Source organism: Ilyonectria robusta, assembly GCF_021365365.1.
Source record: "Ilyonectria robusta strain PMI_751 chromosome Unknown BGZ61scaffold_40, whole genome shotgun sequence".
Classification (NCBI taxonomy): Eukaryota; Fungi; Ascomycota; class Sordariomycetes; order Hypocreales; family Nectriaceae; genus Ilyonectria; species Ilyonectria robusta.
The window spans coordinates 68,563-90,260 of NW_025764474.1; the positions used below are offsets into that span (position 1 = coordinate 68,563).

The 21,698-nt window shown below is 56.4% G+C and overlaps 9 protein-coding genes across 9 annotated transcripts; 7 read left to right on the top strand and 2 right to left on the bottom strand.

The window, feature by feature from the left end:
- Positions 1 to 4,079: 4,079 nt before the first annotated feature.
- Positions 4,080 to 6,166, top strand: BGZ61DRAFT_566634 (uncharacterized protein; the record flags this gene model as incomplete). The annotated part of the gene is made up of 2 exons (XM_046255934.1): positions 4,080 to 4,574; positions 4,637 to 6,166. 2 exons carry the CDS (start codon positions 4,080 to 4,082, stop codon positions 5,852 to 5,854), a joined length of 1,713 nt encoding a protein of 570 aa, XP_046095744.1. The 3' UTR covers positions 5,855 to 6,166.
- Positions 6,167 to 8,087: 1,921 nt separating this feature from the next.
- BGZ61DRAFT_403588 (uncharacterized protein) lies at positions 8,088 to 10,283 on the top strand. The gene is made up of 2 exons (XM_046243109.1): positions 8,088 to 8,618; positions 8,680 to 10,283. The coding sequence occupies exons 1-2, from the start codon at positions 8,533 to 8,535 to the stop codon at positions 9,980 to 9,982; spliced, it is 1,389 nt and encodes a 462-aa protein (XP_046095745.1). The 5' UTR covers positions 8,088 to 8,532; the 3' UTR covers positions 9,983 to 10,283.
- A 213-nt stretch (positions 10,284 to 10,496) lies between these two features.
- BGZ61DRAFT_465116 (uncharacterized protein) lies at positions 10,497 to 11,650 on the top strand. Its single transcript, XM_046247539.1, has one exon. The coding sequence runs from the start codon at positions 10,909 to 10,911 to the stop codon at positions 11,362 to 11,364; it is 456 nt and encodes a 151-aa protein (XP_046095746.1). The 5' UTR covers positions 10,497 to 10,908; the 3' UTR covers positions 11,365 to 11,650.
- Positions 11,651 to 11,953: 303 nt separating this feature from the next.
- BGZ61DRAFT_540119 (N-glycosylation protein-domain-containing protein) lies at positions 11,954 to 13,027 on the top strand (the record flags this gene model as incomplete). Its single annotated transcript, XM_046254869.1, has 4 exons — positions 11,954 to 12,376; positions 12,453 to 12,508; positions 12,570 to 12,717; positions 12,785 to 13,027. The coding sequence occupies 4 exons, from the start codon at positions 11,954 to 11,956 to the stop codon at positions 13,025 to 13,027; spliced, it is 870 nt and encodes a 289-aa protein (XP_046095747.1).
- Positions 13,028 to 14,360: 1,333 nt separating this feature from the next.
- On the top strand, positions 14,361 to 14,748 carry BGZ61DRAFT_370184 (uncharacterized protein; the record flags this gene model as incomplete). Its single annotated transcript, XM_046242003.1, has 2 exons — positions 14,361 to 14,603; positions 14,662 to 14,748. The coding sequence occupies 2 exons, from the start codon at positions 14,361 to 14,363 to the stop codon at positions 14,746 to 14,748; spliced, it is 330 nt and encodes a 109-aa protein (XP_046095748.1).
- Positions 14,749 to 15,457: 709 nt separating this feature from the next.
- On the bottom strand, positions 15,458 to 17,112 carry BGZ61DRAFT_465120 (translation initiation factor SUI1). Its single transcript, XM_046247540.1, has 4 exons — positions 16,752 to 17,112; positions 16,286 to 16,360; positions 16,046 to 16,138; positions 15,458 to 15,988 (listed from the first exon to the last, which is right to left on the bottom strand). Exons 1-4 carry the CDS (start codon positions 16,777 to 16,779, stop codon positions 15,840 to 15,842), a joined length of 345 nt encoding a protein of 114 aa, XP_046095749.1. The 5' UTR covers positions 16,780 to 17,112; the 3' UTR covers positions 15,458 to 15,839.
- A 712-nt stretch (positions 17,113 to 17,824) lies between these two features.
- On the top strand, positions 17,825 to 18,753 carry BGZ61DRAFT_170868 (uncharacterized protein). Its single transcript, XM_046237587.1, has 2 exons — positions 17,825 to 17,857; positions 17,954 to 18,753. Exon 2 carries the CDS (start codon positions 17,966 to 17,968, stop codon positions 18,584 to 18,586), a length of 621 nt encoding a protein of 206 aa, XP_046095750.1. The 5' UTR covers positions 17,825 to 17,857; positions 17,954 to 17,965; the 3' UTR covers positions 18,587 to 18,753.
- Positions 18,754 to 18,919: 166 nt separating this feature from the next.
- On the top strand, positions 18,920 to 20,452 carry BGZ61DRAFT_370234 (uncharacterized protein; the record flags this gene model as incomplete). The annotated part of the gene is made up of 1 exon (XM_046242006.1): positions 18,920 to 20,452. One exon carries the CDS (start codon positions 18,920 to 18,922, stop codon positions 20,450 to 20,452), a length of 1,533 nt encoding a protein of 510 aa, XP_046095751.1.
- Position 20,453: 1 nt separating this feature from the next.
- BGZ61DRAFT_370345 (dioxygenase) lies at positions 20,454 to 21,592 on the bottom strand (the record flags this gene model as incomplete). The annotated part of the gene is made up of 3 exons (XM_046242015.1): positions 20,454 to 20,724; positions 20,775 to 21,256; positions 21,365 to 21,592. 3 exons carry the CDS (start codon positions 21,590 to 21,592, stop codon positions 20,454 to 20,456), a joined length of 981 nt encoding a protein of 326 aa, XP_046095752.1.
- Between the last annotated feature and the right edge of the window lie 106 nt (positions 21,593 to 21,698).

Genomic DNA, 21,698 nt, shown 5'->3' on the forward strand with positions numbered 1-21,698 from the left:
CCGATCTTCGACTCAACTTGCCGACCAGGCTGACGAAGAATACAAAGACCGAACTCCGACACGCCAGGCATTCTACTCCCAAAGGGAGCTCGTCGACAAACAGTCGCTTCATCATGGAGTCGACCATTACATCATCGAAGACAGCACGTATCGAATCGACCGTCGTACGGAAAGCCACAAGCGGGGGGGGGACACGCAAGAGACGAGTGACGGGCAGAGCCTGGTCGTGCAGACCGCTGTAGCCAGAGAAGGGGGGACCGCCGCACAGCAAAGGACCAAGACATACCCGAGACGACACCGAGTTGTGGTAGAGCGAAAGGTGGGCGAATACCAGTGGGACAGCTTCGGTAGCTGAAAGAGCGTGAGCCATCTTGTTGGCTCGTAAGCTCCAGAGGTTCTACAGTCTTCGTACAAGTTGGAAGGACGCTTTGGACTTCCTGGAGCCGCCCGCCTGACCATGCTTGGCGTCGGTCTTCCGACGTAGCGAGCAGTGTAAGAGGCCATCGGTCCAGCACAGTGATGGAGGGACAAGATATGCGGGAGCGTTCAGTTCGGCACTGTGGGGGAGAAACGGGAAGTGCGAAAGAGATGCCACACTCTCATCATCGTTGCTTCATTGGCCGGCATGGGATGCACGACAGATCTAATTCTTCCTTAGAGATGCCGCCATTCCGCTCCATGCAGTCAGCGTTGAGAGGGAGCGAGGGCTGCTCCGCATGTAGTACAGATGCTGTCACGGGGATGACGACTGCAAGCCCCCTCAATCTCACTGTCGTGGAGGCGAGATAAGGCACCCTGTGCCTTGAGATTCCATGGCTGTTGTATTCACCCTGGCGCGTCTAGATCCCGATCCGGCTGGGCGGTGGTTCAGCATGCCGATCTTACTGCAAGCCTGATTGCAAGACGAGGGCTTGTGCGATGTTGCCAGCGAGGTGCCCGACGAGGCAACCAAGACAAGCCCGGGCGCGTGCCTCCGCAGCTGACCACGGACACAGTCCTCTAAGTTCATGTTTGGTACTTCTGTCGTTGCCGTTATCTCTCCTCTCCAGGAAAAGCAACCAGGTTGGCGGGCAGTGTGGTGGCACACGCCATTGAGGCTTGGGCCTGGACACGGCAACTCCACCAAAGCTGTCGCTGTTGCAAGCCAACTGGCTGGGTCGGAGCAACGTTGTCTGGAGCTTAAGCCCCAGTGTTACACACTATTGAAGTTTCCTTGTGCAAGCGCCGCGTTGGCCCGTTGCCCGTTGACCTGTTGACTTGGTTGGACTCGCTGGGCAGGGTTTCAGGTTGGTATTTGGATGTCGTATAGACGGCAGACGACAGACAATAGGCAGCAGACGGAAGACGGCAGAGAATTATCGCGCCATAATATCGGAATTGCAGTTGCCTCTTTTCTGAGACCACTCGTCGTGCGACCTCGTGAAACGGGAGAAGCCGTTGTAAAGACCTCCGTAGGCGCCCATGTACTGACAGCTTGGGCAGGCTGTGTCTCACAACACCATGCTTTGGGTATCTCGCCATGGCACTAACGGCCTGTGTCACTAGGCCTCAGTTCACACATTTAGAAACTTGCGAGCCGGCGGGTCTCCTTCAGGCTGCCCTTCGTGTTCCCTCGGGCATTAATGAGCGGGCGCACAAGTGTTTTCGCAATCGTACTGATGTGAGTCTTGCAAGCATGCTGCATCCCGAACCATTGCCACCTCCTCCCCGACATTGTGCGAGCCGCAGGGCGTGGCTGACTCCGCCTCCACAAACGAAACGGAACTAGGATCGGACAGATGCTGGCAAAGCTTAATCGAAGCAATGAGAGGCGAGAGAGTGCATGCATCTGGACTTTCTTCTTCTCAACAACAATGTCGTACATGGTTGGTTGCTTGTTCGCTTGTCGGCGTGCTAAGTCGGCGTGCGATCAACGAGCAGCATGGGAGGCACCCGAATCGAAAGCCTCGTTTTCGCAAACAACCGTGTGGCGGCTACCAAGAATAGCTCCAGGGATCAGGCCATTGGCTGTCGGCATGAAGCTATTCGATTGAGTCGGGAGGGGGTCGGTGACAAGAAGCGAAACGCGGATTCATTCGCCCATGTGGCTTCCCGTTCAGCTGGGCTAGGTTGGCTCCCATGACCCAATTCGCTTGCAAGGATCAGCTGTGGTACAGAAGGCTCGCCAAGCGGTCAGGAGAATTGGAAGAGAATGGAATGACGAGTGATGGAGCACAAGGCGTGCGGGGTGGTTCACAATGTGGAAGGGCGATGCTGTGGAGGGAGATGGTGTGGAAGGCATCAGGCTATGTAGTCGGGGACGCAGAGGCTCACTCTACTTACACTAAATCCATCAAGGCATCACCCTAAAGTGAATGTCTGCTCTCTGCCTCAGCCCTAGGATGAATCGCTATCCATGTCGTAGATCAATCCAAGCATCAGGATCCTTACTCTGGTCGTTCGCCGGTGCCCTGGACAGCTCGTCACTCTACCGGGTTGAGTCCCCCTCCCTCAACACAGAACGTTTGAGACTAGATATGCGCCTCTCCTCCTGCGGCCTCTGTGGGTTTGCACAACCAGGCGCTGCTTCAATGGTTGGCTGGCGTGGGCGTAACACGGATGATCACATATTGACGCAAGCTCTCAGTCCCGTCTCCTGCCTTGTTTCCAACTCCCGGCGCACGGTTGTTTTGCTGTTAATATACACCTCATCGCTTGAGGCAGCTGCACGAAACCACTCCAGCCAACCCCGCGAGCGCAGAACCGAGACACGCCGGGCGAGATGCACGACGTCTTCGAGCAAACGACCCAAGCGGCTACGGCGCGGTGCGAATGGATCAGGCTGGAGGGGCAGGGCAGGGCAGGGCACGCAGGGCACACAGGGCAGAGCAGGCAGGGCAGAGCAGGGCATGACCTTCTGCAGGTCGACAAAATTGGGCATCTTGCCGTGATTCTCGGGAACGGGCAGAATATCGAGACACGGGGTCCGCAAACGGGTAGCGGTGCCGCGAGACACGGCCTTGGGACTTTCTGATAACACAGACCGGCTCGGAATTCTCGTAAAGGCGGTCCGATACTCAACGAGAGAAAGGCAGTGGCCGATACTAGGCAGAGGCAACGCCGTGGACGGGCGGGACGGGCTGGGACGGGCAGGCAACTCGTCTACGGAGGCGACAACGACCTCATCTTCGCTCCGTAAGCACGGGAGTCGACATTAGTCTCGCGTCACTTCGCTCCGGCTCGCTGCTCAGCTGTTCAGCTGGCCGCCGCTATGCCTTCTTGTGCGGCCTCTCGTTTCAACTTGCGGTCGAGGAGCTTCACACCATCTCGCAAACGGGCATAGCAGGAAAGTCCAGACCAGCCCAGCCGATTCACCGACACAAACAACGAAAGAGGGGAACGGCATCGCGCAGATCGGCGGCGCATCAACAGGCTGGCGAGGCTTGCGAATGTCGTTATGCAGTTTGTCGTTTGCTTCTGCCGCCCCCGCTGGATCCTCTGGCGTCGTTTGCTGTCAGCAGCTAAAACAAGGTCACTACAACGGACCAGTACATCCAACGTCCTGGGCGGGGCACGAAGGGCTTTGGCGCTGGGTGATAGGGTGCTGGAGGGCGTGTGAAAACACTTCTATCCAAAGGCATCAAGCCCTCGCTCGCAGGGATGGCTGAGGCGGGCCAGAACGTGGGTGAGACAGGCCGGGTCCACGTGTGGATTAGAGCAATATTTGACTGTGTACTTGCAGCGGGAACCAGGCGGCGCAACTGGCTGCAAACCTCGAGCGCCAATCCTGGTCCTCGAGATGCAGCCCGCCTTGCTTCATGTCGCTATCCGAAATCAGGCTGGCGAGCGGCCGGTGAGCGCCAGCTTTAGCGGGCGTCTGTTCGCCACAGCTCGAAGGCGGAGAGCATGGAGCCTGCTCCTCGACGAGGAGGGGGAGTTTCTGGGGGAGCCATGAGAGGACGATAAATACACTACGTCCCTCTCACTCCAGACTCGCAAACGCTCCATCTCCAACCCTCCGAATCTCTCAATCACTTCTCTTTCTACACTCAACTCTCCTCTCTGCAGCGGCAATCTCCAAGCCCAACCCCCACCTCGCCATGAGCAACGTCGACCCTCCGGGGCCTCGCCAGCCTCTCGAGCCTCTCGGGGTGCTCCACATCCCTGGAGGCACCATCACGTACGAGGCTGCCCGCAAGTGCGAGGACAACGTCATCATCGAACACCACCGAGGTGCCGAAACCCACGAACTCTTCAACCATTTGTGGGTCGACCGCCACAATGCCGAAGCCCTTGCAGTCCACCACGTTGGGCTCGAGCGCGGTACCATCGCCCGGATTGCCCCCCAGGAGCATTGGCAGGTTGGCGACTATCACATCTGCTTCATTGTTGAGGTCTACGACACGGTCCACGACAATGTCCACAAGGTCCTCTTCAAGTGCTACATCCCCTCCGCCTTCGGGGAGGACTTCTTCCCAAAGGCTCTTGAGGAGAAGATGCGCATCGATGTTGGATCTCATGTCTGGATGTCCGAGAAGTGCACTGAGATTCGCATTCCCTTCATGTTTGGGTATGGTCTACCCAACGGAGAGCAAGTAAGCACCCCTAACGATGACGGCGGGTTTGTTCAGGAAAGCTAACTCAAGAACTCACCTAGTTTACCCATGTAGCCCAGTTGGGTGAGGAAGAGCAGGATAAGTACAAGTACAACCGGGAGTTCATTCCCCGATACAGCCCGGACGCCCTCATGTCTCCCTACTACCCTCACGAATGCGGGAACAAGCTGCCCGCTGGATACGTCGTCGTGGAGTTGGTCGATACTCCCGGGACCTGCAACCTCGCGGATGTTTGGGATCAGATTGCAGATGACCAGATCCACCAGATCAAAATCTCTCACAGCATTTCCAAACTGATGCTCAGCATCGCCAAGCAACCAAAGAACAGAATCGGCTGTTTCATCATCAACAACAACTGTGTTGTTACCCTCAACAGCCGCCCTGTTATGCACACCACGTCCGTCTTCCAGCGAAAGAAGGTTTCGCCGACCCGCCCCGGCGACGGCCCTTTCACCACGACTGAGGAGTTTGTTGAAAAGATGCTGCAAATCAAGGATCTCGGCCTCGTCCAACAGCCCAACGGTTGCGCGACCGAGCAGGAGTGCCGCAGCCAGATGGCCTACAGAGTCATCCTTCGCAGCCTCAAGGACAACTTTCTCAAGCACGATCTCGACGACGGGTTGTTCATCCCTCAGCTGGCAGACCTCGACTTCCGGCACCTCAGAGTCGACAAAAACCTCAACATCACTTGTCTCTTGGACATCGAGTCGCTCTGTGTTCTGCCGGTGGAGACGTTCCAGGAGCCTCACTGGCTCCTTGGCCTCCACGTCCAGGACGCCGAAAACACCTACCAGTACAGCAACGCTCGCAGGTTCTTCATGGATTGCTTCAGACAGCAGGAGTTCTTGATGGCCACGGAGACCACAAAGTTCCTCTCAAGGACACCGCACGTCTCGCTCCACGGCTGCATGACCGACATGTGGCACAGTAGGGGGTTCTGGTTCATGGCCAGCATCATGTCCCCAACCAGCATGTACGACCAGGCGTACAACGAGATGCTCACCAGGTTCTCCACCCTCTCTTTCCGAGAGATTGAGGAGGTTCGTGCCTCGCTCTGGGGCGACTCCCGAGCTGTGCTCGACAAGATGAATGCCGATCGCGAGGCATACCTTGCTCAAGTCGACGTGATCTTTCGTCGTGCCCCCGGGGATACCTCCCCCGATGCCTCGGAGGATGTGCGTGGGGGTACCCTCTCCCATGTGTCTGAGGAGGCCCTCTCTGAGGCTCTCTCTGGTATCTCCATGGATGCCTCGGAATAGATGTTCCAATCTCCCCGCCATGCTTCTTCTCTTGAAGGATGATCCCAGGTTTCGATAGCCCGTTTAGGTAGGAGTCAACGCTCGGCTTAGGCCGACTCAACAATCAGCAGTAGAATTCTTTGAGAATTCATTGGGAGGTGGATGGTATCGAAACACGGGATCGGATGGATGAAGAGTGAATGGGTGGTGGATGGATTGAGTGTGGTTTCATTTTGTTCGCAAAGTTTTGTTTTTCAGTGTGAAGTTGTCCTCAGTTTACCCCCAGCCTCAGAAAATCTCCAGGGTGGACGGAGTGTGATTCGCACGCACGGGTTGATTCCAATTTGTTCGCAAAGTTTTGGTCTTCAGTGTAAAGTGTTCCTTAGTTACCTTTAGTCTCAGGGAATCCCCACAGTCTTTACCGAAATCTATGAGCTCCAACGTGCAGTACAATCTTGTGAAGACGGTTATCAGTGATGATGAGATGAGAAATCCATTGACTTGTCCACCTTGGTCCCAACTAGGCACTTTATGCAAGAAGGAATTAGAAAGAATCTCAAGGAAGATGGAAACACCAGAGATGCAGTTGTCTTTAGTTTTTGGCAGGGGGATCTTGATGATTATCCCTTGCAGGAAACGGCTCTAGGGTAAGCCGGTGGGGAAGATTCACTCGACGGACTAGGTGCGGCCCGCACCGTCAGCACCGGGGCAGATCAATTTCCCGTTGCGGACCGGGAGACAGCCGGTAAGTTAGACCGTAAAAAGGTACGTACCCTGGTGCAACCACTGCCGACCTGAGAGTTTCATCAAAAGGAGGGCACATGGGGGGTCAACAAGGCCATGGACCAAGGACGCCCATCCCGGTGCAATCAGGAGGCTCGCCGAGGTCATGCAGCTGGGACATGCATGCATCGAGATACCACGTCAACAATTTTAGGCCGGTTGAAGCTGATGCAGGCAAAGCAAGCAAGCAAGCAAGCAGTGAGATATGGGATGGGCCCCGGATGGGATGGGGCAACGCACCGGGAGAAGAGCCGACGGGGTGAATGGAGGGGAGGGATGCTGCGACACGCACAGGTGGGAGGGAGGGAAGGAATTGAGGAGGGAATCAGGAGGCGGAATCAGGAGGCGGAATGGATTGGACGAGACAATGTCCGCTGGGTTGAAAAAAGCCACTCAGGCGAACAGGGAGAGGAAGCCACTCACAAGATACATGATGCACATAATGCACCCACAGAGCACCCTCAAAGCACCGAGATGGTGTCGTGGTTGAGAGACTTCTGCGCCTATTGCGGACTTGATCTGCGTGCTCAGGTGTCAGATGCCCACTGTTCTCCCTTCTATTCTCTCCATCCCCACAGCGGCCGATAGCGTACAGGAAGCCACAGCAGTCCAGATAGCATTCAGCAGAAAATAGGAGCAGTAGTCCATAGGAGGGAGCCTACCTAGACAGTCCGCAGTAGCCCATGGAGCAGCCCATAGGAGCGATCCCAAGACAGCCCGCGCAGCCTACAGTAGCCCAGACAGCCCGCAGCCCAACCCCAGGGTCCCCCCCAAACCCAACACCGCCCGGACCTCCCCGAAGCCAGAACCCACCGCCGCACAGCAGTGGACACGGCGGGCCTCAGTGGAGTCGTTTCCCCCGGAGCCCCAGAGAACGGGCGGGCCCTAGAGAACCAACCTAACTAAGGGGAATCCATCCGTCCGTGGAACCAGCAACGAACAAAAAGAACAAACGCTACCGAGCTCGCACGCACCCTGGACAAGAGAGAGCAGCGTTAGAGGATCCCAACCGGCGACGGGAGGGAGGGAGGAATGATGGATCCTGCACCACGGATGATGTGCCTGCCCCACCGTCTCTGATCCAGGGACCTGGACTGTTAAATTAGCGCCGGAGCCGTGAGAAGTCGAGAGCCGGAGGGTGGAAGTCAAGGGCGAGAAGAGACAGTCAAGCCAGCCAGCCAGCCTGTCTTGTCTTGGGGCGAGCGAGGCGAATGAGACTCTGGCCGGTCCTGGCATCCATGTCTCCTCTCCCTGATGATTGAGCGTGTCTCTCCCGTGTGACAGCGCGCGCACCGCCTGCTGCACACCCACTGACCGCGTAACGCACTGAGCATGTACCGCTGCACCTGCAACTCGCAGGGAGGGGTGGCACTGCGACTGCGCGCTGCGACAGTCAGCTGCAAGTCTCCAACTGGAACAGACGAAGCTCCCCGGCATTTTACGTGACGCGGCGACAAAGCAAACCTGGAACCAACATCATCCATCTCCATCGTCCATTCGAGGCTTTTGGCTGGCCGCCCCCTCGTTTCCTCATCCCGCCAGCCCACCAGCCAGTTCCGCCAAGTTCTGGCCCATCTCTGGCACGCGGCTCTGCTCCTGTTTGTTCATCTTCTCTCGGATCTTGTTGTTGTTGTTGTCTCGTTCCGTGTCTCGTCCCGCCTCTCGTCCCGCCTCTCGCTCGTCCCGTCTCTTGTACCGCCTCTCGTCCCGTCTCTCGTCCCGCCCCCTCGCTCTTCGCTCGCGTTCCATTCTCCCTTATCTACTCCGTCTTCTCTCGTATCCCTCGAATCTTTCATCGCCCAATCTCTCACCTTTCAATCTCTCTCCACCCAGACCATATCTTCAGCATACTCGCCCTTCTTCCCTTCTTCTCAGATTCCCCCCTTTCCCGTCCATGCACCGCAACTGCACCAATCATGGAAACTCCTGATCTGCAAGAGCAGCAAGACTACCACAGCTGCTTTGACCCAGTCCTCGAAGAAATTCTTGTCAACCAATTGAGGTAGACCCCCTGTCTGGACTATCTCTTGTTTCTCCCGGAGTCCCGCTAACACCCTAGCTAGGTCCAAAGGCTATTTCATCAGGCACGGGAGCAGGTCCTATGTCGTTGACCTCAACCAAGTCTCCAGCAAGCTCTTTGACTGGGCCACTGAAGTTGCTGCATATGAACAAGAACGCCGAGAAAAAATAGAACGAGATGAACCTGTCCCCCCCTCCAATTACTCGACTCCCTTACTCGTATCCCGGTCTGAATCCTTTTCACCCCTGAGTCCCGAAGCCCAGCATCAGGAGTACATGCGATTCGAGAGGCAGCGCCACGACAAGCTCGTCAAGGATGGCGGACGGCCCTGGTATCCCATCGACCTCATCGATCCCATCTCCAGGAACCCGAGAGACTATCACGGCCTGTTGCGATACTGGCAGGGCGAGTTCCCCGACACAAACCAGGACTCGTGGATGATTTTTGGATACCAATTGCATGATTGGAAGAACTTTCGCGGCTGGCAGGCCCAGATGAGACAGCATAACAAGTGTTCCTTTCCCCGATACCTGAAACAGACCAAGGCTCGCGTTGCAGCGCACTCGAACCAACCAGACCTGGTTCATCTGGTCAACTTGCACAAGAACCCCAAGAAACAAGACCAGTTGTCAACCTGGCTCGAATACTACAGCTTCCAGATCAGGGAGTACGCCGACTTTTCCTGGTACAAGTCCTGGGAGCCCAGATACGAGGATGCCTGGCGGAACCTCGTGAATTCCCGTCACCTCAGACGGCTAGACTCGCGCAACTACGTTGAAAGCCACCAGTGTGCCGAGGACCGTGAGGAGGAATTGTTGCAAAGGCGACAAATCGTGGAAAACGCAAGATCAAAGCTTCTGGTAGCGGAGCGAGACCTCAAAGATCCAGCCAAGCAAGGGCCTGTCACGGATATGCGAATGTTGCAGGCACGGGGAGAGTTTGACGGTGGAATTGCGGATTATTATACCTCCAGATTCCGCAATGACAGTATTGATGAATACGTTACAGCCACTGTCCACTACCGGCTCGCCAGGCGACGGGGTCTTCGTCACGAGATCCTCTTGGGCTGGATCCAACACCAGATCCCTTTCGTCCAAGTGGAGATGGCGGCAAACATGAACCCGAGAATGACCAACCACGTCTACCCAGTAGTGGTTGACCCAGCTCTCGTTACCGTGGAGCCAAGCTCGCCTGCGCCTGCGCAACGGCCCCGACCAACTGAGCGCGCCGAGGACCAACAACCAAAGCGACGTCCTCCAGTGAAAGCTGGGCGCATCACCAAAAAGACTGCGTCCACCTCGCCACGGGCCCGACGGCCTCAACGCAACCCAAGACGCGGCCCCTGATCAGCAGCTCGTGTCGATACAACGGATGCTAGCCCCGCTTCATAAACGCTGACTTGTCTCGAGACGGACATGAGCAATGTGGGCAAGTGAGAATAGTACTGGAAAATGAAGGAAATGAACTGGGGGCATGGGATTGGGATCAGGATTTCGGTAATGGTGTGCACTTTTCTCTTGTAGTTTTCTCTTCTGTCGCAGGCATTCGCGCGACCTAGCGGGCCCCCTTCGTGGTGAGCCAAGCATCTACGCAAGTCTTGCCTTGAGGCTTAGACATAATGAATTTACTCGATCGCGTATTCCCGTACTTGGTTGGCTTCTCCATCACGCCACGGTGGTTGTGTCATTGACGTCCAATATGTACAGCCCACGATTTGTTGGTAGTTCGTCTGGTTCGCCCGGAGGCATTGCCTTTCTCCAGGTTGAGACTGTGCAATTGAGCTGCACGTGATTAATTCCCACATACGCCGCGTCTTGAGCTGGCCAGAGCCAACACTCATCCTTCTCCATCATGAGGAATTGCATACTCAAAGACAAGGCCGAGAAGAATCGCCAGCGCTTCATCGATTCTCTTGACACCGAAGCGATATGCCGTCTCGCTTCATCTTATCGTGGAGGTGTTCCTTGCACCACTTTCGGTTCCCCAAAACACGGCTCCTTCAATATCTGTATCTTTGTCGAGTTTGAGACATCTCCCCCGGAAAGATGGGCTGTCGGAATGTCCATCCCGGCGCGCGCTGCTTGGATTGACGAAAGGATTGAGACTGAGCTGGCTACTATGAAATAAGCCCCCGAGCTTTTAGCTATTTTGTATTGATACAATCGGTCATCTGACAGAGGATAGATATATCGCGGCGAAGACTACCATCCCCGTGCCGCGCGTGCACGCCTTCTCCTTCACCGAGGGCAGTCCGATCCAGACGGCTTTTATTATGATGGACTATATTCAAGGACAGAGTCTCAAGGATCTTGGCTTTAAGAAGGGGAAGAAGTGGCGTAGCTATCCTCGCCCAACTGAGGCAATAGCTAAGCTTCACGAGCAGCTGGCCGATCTCTATGTCCAACTCCGCCAGCTTGAATTCCCCGAAATCGGCGCCCTTGGTCTCCCTATTGTCGATGGGAAGCCGTCGTATGATTGCGATGCGGACGACATCCGGGTGTGCCACCGGCCAATTTCGATTGAGATGATAATGCAGGAACTCGAAGGAATGAATCCCGGTGCCAGGATCAAGCCACGGACGACCTTTTTAACTAACAGCCAGGAGCTTCGTAGATGCCCTGTTCTGGGTGGCGGAAAACGAATTCGACAAATCTCCGAAGGAGTACTTTGGCAAAGCGGCCGCACGGCAGATAGCGGGAGAGGGTTTGTGATGGTTTGTAGGCGGTAGAGGATAGACAAGCCGTTATTGTCCGAGTAGCAGTGTGGAGAAGAGGCCCGAGGGGAGGGAAGTGTTGTGGATGTGGCGTCTGGCACGTAAGCTTTTTCTTCATCGGGGCCAAAGTACCTATGGAGTAATCATATCGCTGATACAACGGACGGAGGAACAAATCGATAAGAACCTCGTCCTTCAACTTCCCTCATCCGCCCTCGAACAACTCGGCCATGGCGGTCCACATTCCCACATTCCCAATACGTTACGGGCCGCCGTTCACGCCTCGATGGGCTGAAATCCCCTCCCCTAACCCAGGAACCACACCTCCACCCCCAGCCACAATGGCCCTAGCCACATTCGGCAGTTCCCACCGCGGTGCGCTGTGCCTGCTGCTGCTGCGAAAGGCCCCCCCCCCCCCCCCCCCTGCTCGCAGCTCCTCTCCTCCTTTGACGCCATCACGAATCCCATGATCTCCTTCTTCGCTTGGCCGGCCTCTTTCTTTTTTCTCGCCTCCTATTTTTCCCTTTTTTCTTGGGAAATCTTCTTGGGCCTCCAACTCTCTTCCTCCTTTCGCCCACACCCGATGGCCTGACCTGCGCGAGAGATGGCCACTCCCTCCCCTCTTCGACGGGGCTCGTCCACCGGCCATCTTCCTCCACCGCAGCTTGCTTCGCACCCGCATGCCTCGCACCCGCATGCTCACACGGCTCACACGGCCTCGGCCGCCCTGGCCGCCGCGACAGCTTCCGCCTCGGCCTCCGAACACGCCGTGCACCCGTCCCTCCTCCAGCCCCGCGTCGCCGTCGTCCTCAAGGTGCCCCCGCCGTGGCACCCGTGGCTCTTCGCCCTCCGCCTCGTCTCCATCCTGCCCGCCCTGTGGTGGGGGCTGCCCTCGGCCCTCCAGCTGCTGCTCCGCGTGCTGCCCGGCCCGGAGCTCGTTATTGTCGTCGGCGCTGGCCAGGCCGCGCTGAGCATCGACGCGGATGCCCGCTATGCGCTGACCGAGACCAGTTTGGCAACCATATGGGTACGTATACCAGCCTCGCGCGGGGAAGCTCGAGCCTGAAGGAGGGGAAACTGAGTGCTGATGCTTGGGGATATAGTGCTTTGCCTCTGGGTACCTGTCGTTCTTCTTTACGGATTGCTTGATGTCCCGATGGTAAGTCCTCACCGTACTCACTCTGTAAGCCGACTAGATGGACTGACTTGTTCTCCCACAGGCTCATCAACTACACCCCCCAGGCCACCATGGTCCGCCTTCTCACCATCAACGCCGTCAACGCCTACATAACCTCCAACGTCCTCTACCTCGCCGGCGGCTTTCAAGATCCACGCCTCCTCCTCCCTGGCTGGATCGGTATCGCTACCGTACGTTCTACTTGCCTTGTTGCCCCCACCGTGACGAACACACGAAATATTAACGGCCACTTGACAGACTCTGACAGTGTTCTACCACATCGTCCACCAAAAAATCAACATCCGCAAAGAAACGTCCACCTCCATCAACGTCTTCTCCATCGCCAGCTTCATCAGCATGGTCGCGCTGCTGGCCCACATGCACGCCCACGTCCCTGAATACCCCCAGATACCCCTAATCACGTCGAGCCGGCGTGCGTGGGACGAGGCGTCGCGTGTTGTTGCCCAAGTCAGGGGTGGCCCCGAACACGAAGACCTGTGAAAGATACGTATACTTTGCTCGGTGCCTCAGTACCGACGCACTCTGGCTTTCTGGGAGTCGTCTTGGGTGGCCGAAAGATGCTTAGCGTTATCCCTTCGCCGTTTCATGTCCTTATCTCGTTTCGACCTCCATTTCCCATTTTTAGCAATTGCACATCTATCAGGTCTGGTCTGCCTTTATACGACCATTTCCATGCGATCATTTCGCATTAATCTCCATGTGTGTCGACGGTCAGCCGGTGTTGGTGGTTGACAAGTGCTCTCTTCCGCTCCCTTCCGCCCCCATCTGTGCAGATGAGTACCATGAAAGAGAAGGGGAAGCCTCGGAGGAATTCAGAATGGGAAGACAGTGGAAGGGCGAGAAGTAGGCCCTCAATACACGACTCGAGGAAAAAACCTGGCAATTTTCTTGTGGCATCCTGCTCAACTTTCGATCGCAACCAGCTCATGCCATCGTCCTGCCACCCTCCCGCATCACGCTCGCTTTATAAAGAACCCCTGTGACCCCAGCAAAGTCGTCGGCAAGGCACTCTCCGAGCGGCTTAACGGTTCCCTCTTACTGGGCTTTGTATGCCTCGCGGGTTATTGCGCCTTCCTCCCTCGACGATCACTTGCCCTCCATTTCTGCGGATCATGGAAATGCAGCCGTGGGTTGGCGATTGCATCACGAGGACATCAACGAGTGCAAGTGACCGGGAGGGGAAGTCTCGATGGATCAAGGGCCATTCGCTGCTGCACAGACTGGTGAGGATCAGTACGGAAGCAAGCCACACCATCACAGCTGAGATGTCGTCTATTTTATTAAAAGGCTGAGTCGCCATACTGGAGTGGTGAAGATTGAGGACCTAGTGGGAGGGACAGGCCGTGAGACAAAGTCGATAAAGTCGAAGGCGACGGCGACACGACGCAAGAGGAGCTTTGAACACCAGAAGTTAGCCTGAAGTAATATTTAATGAGGGACCAGGCCGCCTATTTTCTTTTTAAATTTTATACTTCCTCCCTCTTCCGGCCTGCAGGCGTACAACGTAAGCTCCAGTAAGCCAGCCCACAGCCAAGCCTGTTCAAGCCGCCAAAACTCCAAGGAGAACGGCCTGGTGTCGGGACAAAAAGAGCAACAAACGCAGCCCGTGAATGATATCACCCACCCTGCTCCACGCTCAAGCGCTGCTCACAACCAGTTCCATTGCGCGCAGCAGACCCGATGCATCATCCATTCCCATCGCTTCTTGAAGACCATGCCGAAGCCCAAAGAGTCCAGTCATGGCTCCAAGAAATCCGGCCGCCGCCCGCGTCCCCACCCCAGGATCATTGCTAGGCAGAGGGCGCGCGCTCTGATGAGGGAGACGTTCCTCGACAACAACCTCATGGACGGCGCTTCTCCGGGACGTTCTCTTTTGCATTTCCAGCGGCCGCACCTCCGACGATGCCCTTATGATCTAAGCTCTGCCACCTTTATCGGGCGCGTCAACTCGAATCACAAACATTTCCGCAGCACCGCTGAGCTTGACGGTGGACTTGACGGGTACAACTGGAAGATCCGCTTTGGAAAGGGCGGTCCCGCTTTCGTCTTGAAATTGGTGCGTCTGCTTCCTACGTCGTGTTTGTTCTTTCTCGCCAATAACTCTCCTTCTCCAGTTCTGGGATGCCCGAGCTCCCAAACCTCCCCATTACTTCGCTGCTCCCGCCGCCCATCGAGGTGGCCAGGGTCAAACGCTTCATTGACAAACACGCTACCTACACCGCTGTCGTCTACGAGTTTGTCCAGACGGGTCCGAACGACCCGGACGCTGCGCAGGCGGTGCTGGATTTTTTGTGGCGTGTCGGATTCGCCCACGTCCCGGCCACCAAGGCGGACAACTGGGAGGGCGGAGTTCTGCTTGATCACTCAGACATTGTGCATTGCAATGGGCACGGATGGGACACGAGGCTCTTTGGATATAGAAGGGTAGATCAGATACTACGTTAACCGGCCTTCGATCAGGTAGCCGGCATTCCAGAAAGGTGAGTCAATCTAGAAACATCCAGAAAGACTTGCGCCTCATAAAGTCCTGCGTCTCGTCGCACGCTCGAGGGAGTGCAAGAGTGCGAAGACACAAAGGATGCCCGTCGAGAAGGGCGCACTCACCCGGCACCCCTGCTCCGAAAATCCCAGGTAAACTTGTCTACCAGCCCTCCGTCACCAGACTTTGTGCCGTGCATGATGATCTCGCCCGCCGGCTGGCATTTGCCTAAGCGTGGATATATAGATATATATCAGTGTACCACATCCATCCCCGGTGGGTGAGCAATGGATGGATGTGTGCGAATGAGCCTGACGTGGGACTGACTGGACCCCACCACGAGTATGCGGGCAAGCCACTCCACTGTCGTGGGCCTGGTTTACACTGATTTTGTCTACGTTTCTGTCATTTAAGTCACATTCAAATTATGGTTTCGGAATCGACATGGTATATTCCTGACTACTGCTGGGCTTGCCCGATAATGTACTAAAACGAATGACTGACAAGCCGTACTGCGATGATGCCTTTGCCCGTAGTCTATCTAGCCTTCTGCACGGGGGCCATCGCGGCGGATGCTCTCGTCCATGGCCCTTGAGCGGGTGCAAAAGGATACCATCTCAAAAAAAGCCACCAAGGGACTGCTCCCACTGGCGGATGCCCGCCGTCCTAGGGTAATCGGCGCCGAGCCTCGGGGTGTCCGCGTGGACACGTCCGGAGAAGGCACAAGCCTGAGGCTATGCGTCCCAAAGTCCTATTCACGCCAACGAGCCCGGGAACGGCTGATGTTGACAGGACGACGGGGCATGCGGAGCTTTAGAAACCGTGGACCTTGATGGTCTTGGCATCTAGCTCGAGGCCTTCCTTCTTGTCGATGAGAAATTCCTGGACATCTTTGCGCTGATCACCCTGGAGCTGGATCACCTCGCCCATCTCGGTGTCGTTGACGATGGTGCCATTGCAAGCTGTGGTGTAACGATTAGCGCCGTTTTGTGGAGCGGGGAGAGTGGAAGATGACTTACCGAACTTCTTCTTGATGACCTTGAGAATCTTCTTCTGGTCAAATTTCTTTGGGAGACCCTGGACAGTGGTCAGAGTCTTACGTCCATTACGCTCTGTGAATGCATGTTAGCAGTGGGTACAAAAGGGCGCAGTTGCGTGGCGTCGATCTCATGACCTGAAGCAAGAGCTCACGTGAGGGGGTTCACGAGTTGCTTCGGGCGAGGGGAGACGCAATGCGACAGCAGGGAATGGTGACGTACGTTGAATGCGTATATGGATATAATTCTGCGTCTGCTTGGTTTCTCCGGTGTCTTCGTCGGCTTCGGCGAAGGGGTCTATAGATCGGCAAAGTCAGTCTCAATTCGGTTCCATGTCAGGGTCCATGAGGGGAGGGAGGGGAGGTGGGATGTAGACTGGCGCGGGGTCGCGATGATGTGGCTTGGCAGCAAATGCAGGTACGCGATAAGGCACACCGAATTCCGATTGCTGCTGCCAGGGCGAGGCCAGACAAGGCTTGACCAGGGCAAGGTGAGGCAACGTAGCGGAGTGAGGGCGTGCGTGTGTGCGTGCGTGACGCGAGTGACGCGGATGAGTGACAGGGCGGCTGGGGAGAGAGGTTGGGAGAGGTTGGCGGCGGTGGAGGAGAATCGGACAGGGGCGCAAAGAAGATAGGGGACGACGGGATGGGATTCATCAAAGGCAGAGAGGAGCGGGACATTCACATACCGTAGGACTTGAGATTTTCGATGGACATAAACTCGGAGGTACTGGGGTGACCTTGGGAAATGGGTTTTGTAAAAGTGGAGGATGTTTTCAGCGACCGCTGGCTGGGAAAGCGCCTCGCTGTGGGTGGAGTTGGACGAGAGTGCGGGTGTTTGTGCGACGGAGCGAAGAAGGAAGCGGTTTGGATAGCGACGAGCAACGGGCTTTGCGGCGAGACGAGAGCTGAGCGACGAGGTGGTTTGGGGGGATGGTTTGCGACGGAGCTGGGATGCGCGGTGGATGAGGCCAAGGGTGAGGACTTGTCTTGACTTTCCGACGGGTTGAGGAGCGAAGGGAAGAGGAGGGAGAAGGAGTTAAGAGGAGGGGCAGCGTGTGGGCGGTGCGTGGTGCGCGGGCGGGAGGGAGCAAGGGATGGGATGGCGGTTGCCTTACGTGTTGCCTTACATGTCAGGCTGCCTGCGCCCCTGGCTGTGTGCTTCGGCCGCCGTCCACCACTGTCCACCACTGTCCACCACCTCCACAGTGGATGGGCGGGCAACCAACAGAGCTGAATAGCCGCTAAAATGACTCCCGTCTGCTTGTACAGCACTTTACGGCCACGGTACTTGGGAAGTGGGCACACATAATACTCCGTAATTCACGCGGCAATTCACACACACACACACACACATACACACACTCACCACTTTCGCATTTCGAATGCAGCCTTCCCAGTCACACCGCCCCCCCCGTGGCAATGGCGGTTTCCCATCTCGGGCCAGCCACCCAGTTTGCCAGTTCCAACCCGGCTCCGTCCGTGCTACTTCCGGACCCAGTACTCCGTGCCAGATTCGAGGCTTTGGCCGCGGATATTGGTTCTCCTGTCCGCCGGTCAACCCATCCATCGTCCAAGTCCAACCACGACAGCGTCAATCTTTGTTTTGCTGCCCAAAATATCTCCAGCTCCCTAATACGAGGCAAGCGAACGAGGCATCCCCCTGCCTGGCGAGATTGTCTCAGTAGGCGGTAGGCACAGCCCCGGGCGCTCTCGACAGCTGAAGCCCTGTTGTAAGACAACGCCCAGCTCGACTGGCAATCCGGGTCGATCCCGGATGTGGAACTCTCCCCAGGTTCGGTATGTATTGCCTCTCAAAAAGCGTCCTGGCTGTGGTCAATTACGCAGCATTAAGCCAAGCTTCCTCCCAACTGACCTGGCCCCACTCTCGGGCTGACCAAATATGTACAAAGAAATGCCCGCATTCAGAGCATTCAAGCATGTGCTGCGAGTCACCCATCGTGTGTCTGCGTCGCGGGGCCGCGTGACGTACAGGGCTGTACCTGTGCCGACGGTAGTGGCATGGCTGCGCATGGCTGGCATGGCTGCTGGCACGAATGGCAGTGGCCAGACCGTTGAAACTTGTCAAAGACAGTCATCAGTCATCGGCGAACCCGCTGTTGTGGCATTTCCATACCAACCAGAGAGTACCATTTGGAAACTCGCCACCCTGTTGATTCATCGCCCTTTGCCGTCAGAGGCCAGTCTTTTGACTTCGCCTGCGACTCATCCACCGCCTGGCTCATCTCCTACTGCCTCGTCTCTGCTGGCACTGGCTCCAGGAATCTCGGCAGTATCGTTTGGGTATCGTTTGGTGGTGCTCAATTTCGTCATTGCTGCTCATCCCGGTCTATCTCGTCGCTGTGATACGTCGTGCCTGTCTAGTGGCTTGCCCGGATCGCGCCCCGGCAGGGTTCCATCCATGATCCATCCCACCAAACATTCCACTTTTTGGGGCTGGCTTTCACCAAAACTGAGTTGGACCGGTCGCCGCGAAGCCAGGGCTCTCACTAAAATCACCTAGCATGCGCTGTGACTCTTGAGACTCAGCGCTCTCGGGGCTGTGGAGGCCACGCCGCTCGCCCTTGATTCGTTGCGTGATTTGGAGGTTCCAGTTGCCTTTTTACGCTGCAACAGGGCTGGTGTCTGAATTTTCCTCGGGCATTTGCTGGGCTGGTCGGATTGGGTACCTATCTATCTACTCCGTACTTGCAAACCTCACGTTCGTGCGCTCGGTACCAGATTCCGTGCCTCCAATAAATCACCACCTCCCTGTCTTGTCTCATTGGTGAGCCCACGCTTCCACGCCGACCCGGTCTGTCCGCCCGACGCCTCAGTCGCTGCGCTCGCCGAATCAATGGAGGCCGAGGCGAAATTGGTGTACGACCCCGAGGAGCTTCCTCTGGGTTCCCCGGCCGCCTTTGACGATCTGGACGGCAATGCCTGGACGCCGATGAACCGCCACGCTTGTACCTTTGAACCCCACCACTTCGAGAAGGTCATGGTGAACCTGGTCAACAATCCCAACCTCAACTCCAAGTGGCTGTTCCGTGCGGATATTCTATATGACGACCGTCAAGATGAGTCTGATGCCCAGAATCCCCAGGATGTCAAGGATGCCCAGGCGTCGTCTCCCTCCCAGCTTCCCCAGACGCGGAATATCCGTGACTTCACCCGCCAACGGACCATGGTGCGCAAGTTGATTCCTCGCAACACCATGCGCGATGCACCCCTGGACCAGACATGTTCCTTTTACACCTCATCTCGCCCCGCTGAAGGCGAAGCGGCCGTGACGAAAACCCTCGTCATTTACACTCCCCATGCCGATGCCGCCGCCGACCTCCCCTTTTACCACCCCAAAGTCAGGGGAATAGCCCAGCTGCACGAATGGGATCCGGCTGCAAACCAGGGCACCATCTCGGTTCATTTTCTAATGTTCCAGGATGACGAGGTTGACAAGGTCAAGCTGGGGAGGATTGCCTATCACCTGCTCCAGATCTTGCACAAGCACGGCCAAACCACTGCCGCTGGCTATGTCAAGAGGGTCAACCACGACGTCATCGTACCCCAGCAGAGATTCCAGAACCGATATTCCGATCTCAAGAACAAGTATGCGAGGACGCTTGTTGAGTCCTGGGCCGAGACCACCGATCCGTCCAAACACGTATTTGAAGACCTGGGTATCGCTGCCTTCCTCATAGAACTATGGGCAGACATGTACAAGGACGCCGAGTTCCCTGGCTTCGTTGATATCGGTTGCGGAAACGGGTTGTTAGTCCATGTCCTGCAGTTGGAAGGTTATGCCGGTTGGGGGTTTGATGCTCGGGCACGCAAGTCGTGGGCCCAGTACAAGTCCTCATCTTCCTCCTCCCCCTCTACGGATTCCCTCCAAAAACTCCTTCTCTTACCCAGCGTCGTTCCGAGGGGGACACCTAGCGAAGATGAGAAACCGATCAACGAGGAGGATATTCACAATGGCATCTTCCCCAAGGGAACCTTCATCATCTCCAACCACGCTGATGAACTAACCCCATGGACCCCGATTCTCGCTGCCATCTCGGACTGCCCCTTTATCTCAATACCCTGCTGCAGCCACAACCTCACCGGCGATAAGTATCGCGCCCCCGCTCCTCGGGACAAGACCAAGGGCAAGTCGACGTTTGCGTCGCTCGTTGACTGGGTCACACGGATCGCAGAGGACTGTGGCTGGGAAATCGAGACGGAGATGCTGAGGATTCCAAGCACGAGAAATATTGGGCTCGTCGGGCGGAGGCGGACTAACGGGGACAATGAGATTGACATCCCAGCTATTTTGCAAAAGTACGGAGGTGTCGAGGGTTATTATGCCAACGTTGTCAAGCTGCTCAAGTCGGCTCCGAGAGGCCACTAAGTTAATCTAAATCTGGGACGGGGAGGTGGTCCACCAGCTTCATGTTCAGTCCCAGCTTGGCCAACGCTTCGACGGCGTTTCGATCTCGCAGGTCATCCGTTTCCTTTGTGCTCGCAAGCACAAAGTCCTGCTGGAGGAACCAACTGCCTTCCTTGACCCCATACCGCTTCGCCGTCGGCCCATCCACCTTGGCCAAGTCCACGACTAGGCTTTTCTTGACGCCAAACACGGCGTCGGAGGTTTCGTATGGGTCGCCGCGCAGGTACAGCGCACTGGAAGAGCGTCAGTAGTGGCCAACGGACAGCGAGGAGGATTGACATACGTGATGAGGTGATCCCACCCCTCCTTCTCAAACATGAAGTGCATGTGCGACGGCCTCCAGCAGTGCCGTTTGAGAAGGCCCAGCAGCTTCCCTACCGGTCCATCGTTGGGGATTGGGTAGGGAATAGGCTTGATCGCATTGAACCAAAACTCGCCCTTTGCGTCACTCGTCATTACGCACCGCTCACTCGGTCCATCGCGATCCGCATGCTGCACATCGTAGTGTCCCGTCGAGTCCGTCTCCCAGATGTCGATCTTGACGTCGGGGATGGGATTCCCCTGGGTGTCTCGCACCGAGCATACCACTAGGAGGGGTTCTCCTTCGGGGTCAGTCGACATGGAGGAGCCGTTGGGGATGGTGGGTGCATCGTGTGTGTGGAATGGTCCGAGGACGGAGCCTTCGGTGCATGAAGGTGGTTTGGGGTGGTTGATGGCGTCGATGAGAAGGGATAGGCCTAGGATGTCAGAGAGAAGGATGAATTCCTGCTTTATATCAGCGGACTTGTTCTCCACTCTGGAGAATTCTGGAAGGCGGAGAGCGGGTGGAATAAAACCCTAGCATTTACCCCAGATTCAACACCCAATGCTTACCTGTCTAACGTCGCTACAAATCTTGCCACACTGGGTCAGGAACTGAAGCGCGGCCATCCACTCATCGGTGCTAAGTCGGGTCTCCCGCGCAAAGTCGTGCAGATGGGTCGTCAACCGGTCCATCAGGTACGTGAGACGCGCATCGCTGCTCTGGGAGTTGATGCGCACGGCGTTGGGTGTGATGTTGTCGATGGTGAGATCGAGAAGCGGTGGGGCGTTGGCGTCCATGGCTGTGGATTTCCTGCGACCCGAGATATTGGTGCGAAGTACGAGGCGAGGGAGATCCTAGTCAGCGAGGGCACATCAATTGGAACCAAGTGAGAGAGCGACTCTT